Genomic DNA, 3,446 nt, shown 5'->3' on the forward strand with positions numbered 1-3,446 from the left:
AAAAAAAAAAAAAAAAAAAAAAAAAAAAAGAAATGAAGTCTGGGAGGGATATTTGTTTTTAAAGGGGGCAATTTGTCAATGACTCAAAGTAATGAGTTTCCAGCAGAAAGTTCCCAGACTTTCAAACGTCACTGAAAGGCTGTCAGGAAGAAGATTTGGGAGCAGTGGGCTTCCTACTGCTCTTCAAATGACATCTAAATAAGCAGGGCCCCCCATTTTTATTGCTTTGAATGGTACAGCACTGTTGTTTGCACCTGGTTTTATTTAGGCTCCCATTTCAGTTTTCCGTGCTTTTATTTTTCTTTGAGTTCTACCCTTGCACATGTTTCCTCTGTCTGGTTTGTTCCCTCAATTTCTACATTCTCCCCTCCCCCAAAACGCACATACACACATGCACACACCCTCCTTGTCATTTGAGAATCAGTGCACCCAGCCTTCCCTCTGGACACCCTCTCTGGTGCCTCCAAACTGAATAACTGTTCCTCCTCCTGTGTGATGTAGTGGAAAGTGCACACAATGTCTATCACAAAGTTGATGCCCAATAAACGTTAGTTTCATTCTCTCTTTCCCCCTGTATATCATTAAAACAGTATGGATCACACCATATTGTATTCTCTTGTTTACTTGCCCCCTGCATCAGTCAATTCTGAACTCGTGCATTCTTTCATTCAAGAGGTATTTATTCCATGTTTACTGTATGTGCAAGTCATTGTTCATGCTAGGTGCTGGGGATACAATAATTTCTGAAAATCATACTTACACTGTCTTTTTCATTTTTGCATTCATAGCACTTTGCATAGTGCCTGGCAAATAAAGATTGCTCATTGCAGGTTTTGTAAGAGAATGCATTTCCTCAGAAGAGTTTCTCCAAGTGTGGTCCTTAGACCACTTGCACCTAGATCACTGAAGGGCTCAGGTTACATGTTAAATATCAGTTCTTGTTCTAGATCTACTGAGTCAGAATCTCTTAAGGGTGGACTTCAGGAAGCTGCATTTCAGTCTAGTTTGCAGATATTTCTTTCCCACTAAAATTTGGGAACCACTGCAAAATAGGAGTCAGGGGAGCAGGGAAAACTAATGCATATTTTTGAAAAGTGTAGCTAAAACCAGTTGAATCATGTTTAATGCCTCTGACTACAGTAAGAACATTTTGTAAAGGGGGAAAAGGGCATTCGTTAAAATTATCTGGGAAGGGTTTTTAAATAGACTTGGAATATTCAATTAATTATATTAAAGTTCTAAAGTCTAAGATAATAAGTGGAATTATTGCTAATAAAATCTAATCTTAATTTAGATCAAAGTTTGTAATGCCAGAGAGTTTTCATTTTTATATAACTACTTGTATATTGAGGGCTTCCCTGATAGCTCAGTTGGTAAATAATCCACCTGCAATGCAGGAGACCTGGGTTTGATCCCTGGGTTGGGAAGATCCCCTGGAGAAGGGAAAGGCTACCCACTCCAGTATTCTGGCCTGCAGAATTCCATGAACTGTACAGTTCATGGGGTCTCAAAGAGTCAGACACAATTGGGTGACTTTCACTTTCCCTTTTCACTTCACTTGTGTACTTGACAATATATAGAGATTTTGCCTAATTTAACAGTATAATATAGTGATTGCCATATTATAGGCCTGAATCACAAATTTGTTATTTTAAATTATGAGAGTATGTCACAACTATATTGGTACTTTGGCCCCTGGTTAGGTATGTTTTATCTGATGCCTAGTCCTTGATCAGAAGTGGTGGTAGTGCTCATTCTCCATGAAAATTTGATTCATTTTACCATTTTATGCTGTATTTTCCCAGAGGGTACTGTTATTAAACGTGTTCTTTGGTAATAGATGAGGTATGTACAACATCTGAGTCAACCTAAGGCAGCATAACTTCCCTTTCAGGAAGACTTGCAAAACTGGATTTTATGACCATGTTCCTGGGACTTGGAACTTAGCATTTTTGGTTTGCCTTGATGTGATTTTCACAATCAAGAGCTGAGGTTGTCTATGCCTTGATGCAAACCTCAAATACACACAAGTTTGTATTTCAGTTTCCCTCCTTGTAACTTTACTTTCTTTAAAATTTAATTTAGGGCTTCTTTGGTGGTGTCACTACTGCTAAGCTGGATCCTCACGGTGCCCACATGGTGCCACATCCAATGACCTAAGCATTCTGTGCAATGACTCCTCCCTGGAGCTGAGCGAGTACTGGGACCAGAAGTTTAGTGGTGACAACGATGAGCAAGAAAGATTACTGATAGAAAGCTCCACACTTTATGTGGGGAATCTTTCCTTTTATACAACCGAAGAGCAAATATATGAGCTCTTTAGTAGATGTGGTGACATCAAGAATGTTTATATGGGCCTGGATAAAATAAAGAAAATGGCCTGTGGTTTCTGTTTCATAGAATACTTTAACAGAGATGAGGCTGAAAATGCCATGCAATTCCTAAATGGCACCAGCCTAGATGACTGTATCATCTGCACAGACTGGGATCTAGGCTTTAGAGAGGGCAGACAATATGGCCGTGGTCAATCTGGGGGCCAGTTAAGAGATGAGTTTCAAGAAGACTTCAATGTTGATAGAGGAGGTTTTGGAAAACAGGCTCAGGTCCCTGGTAGGAGAGGAATCCACTCAAAAAGTCTTTGTTAAAGAACAATGCCAGGCCAGCAAATAGCCCATTTCATAACAAATTTAAATTACTTTATTTGCTGGGCAGAAGCCTTATTGATGTATTTTTTCTCTCTGAAATGATATTAAATGGTGCAAACAAAAATAGTCTCTTGTTCTTATCTTAATTTTGAGACTGGTTGTCAGGTTACCAGTTTGATCATCAGGTGGTCAAATGTGAAATGTCCTTCAGGAATTAACTATGTGAGATATGAGTCGTGAAAAGTACAACTTCCCATTCAGGAAGATGTCAGCTGGATTTTATGACCATGTTCCCAGAACCTGAAGTGATCATTTTATAGACTTTGCATAAAATAAAGTAAAATAATTGGAAACAACTTAAAAAGTCATTAAAGGAATGTAAGCACATTATTATAAAGTATTTAAAAAGTCCAGAAGAGACTATAAGGGAAGCAAAAATCCCCCTGCCCCACCTCTTCCTATCCTAGGCCTATTCCCTGGGTGATAACTTTCAATTATTTTAGCAGCTTGTTTTGGTATCTTATGGCAGAAAGTGAAAAAGAACTAAAGAGCCTCTTGATGAAAGTGAAAGAGGAGAGTGAAAAAGTTGGCTTAAAGCTCAACATTCAGAAAACTAAGATCATGGCATCTGGTCCCATCACTTCATGGGAAATAGATGGGGAAACAATGGAAACAGTGAGAGACTATTTTCTTGGACTCCAAAATCACTGCAGGTGGTGACTGCAGCCACACAATTAAAAGACACTTGCTCCTTGGAAGAAAGGCTATGACCAACCTAGACAGCATATTAAAAAGCAGAGA

The 3,446-nt window shown here is 38.9% G+C and overlaps 1 protein-coding gene across 1 annotated transcript; it reads left to right on the forward strand.

The window, feature by feature from the left end:
* Positions 1-1,117: 1,117 nt before the first annotated feature.
* On the forward strand, positions 1,118-3,129 carry NCBP2L (nuclear cap binding protein subunit 2 like). The gene is made up of 3 exons (XM_043459852.1): positions 1,118-1,139; positions 2,116-2,610; positions 3,113-3,129. Exons 1-3 carry the CDS (start codon positions 1,118-1,120, stop codon positions 3,127-3,129), a joined length of 534 nt encoding a protein of 177 aa, XP_043315787.1.
* The last annotated feature ends 317 nt before the right edge of the window (positions 3,130-3,446 follow it).

The sequence above is a fragment of the Cervus canadensis genome, chromosome X, assembly GCF_019320065.1.
Source record: "Cervus canadensis isolate Bull #8, Minnesota chromosome X, ASM1932006v1, whole genome shotgun sequence".
NCBI classification, from domain to species: domain Eukaryota; kingdom Metazoa; phylum Chordata; class Mammalia; order Artiodactyla; family Cervidae; genus Cervus; species Cervus canadensis.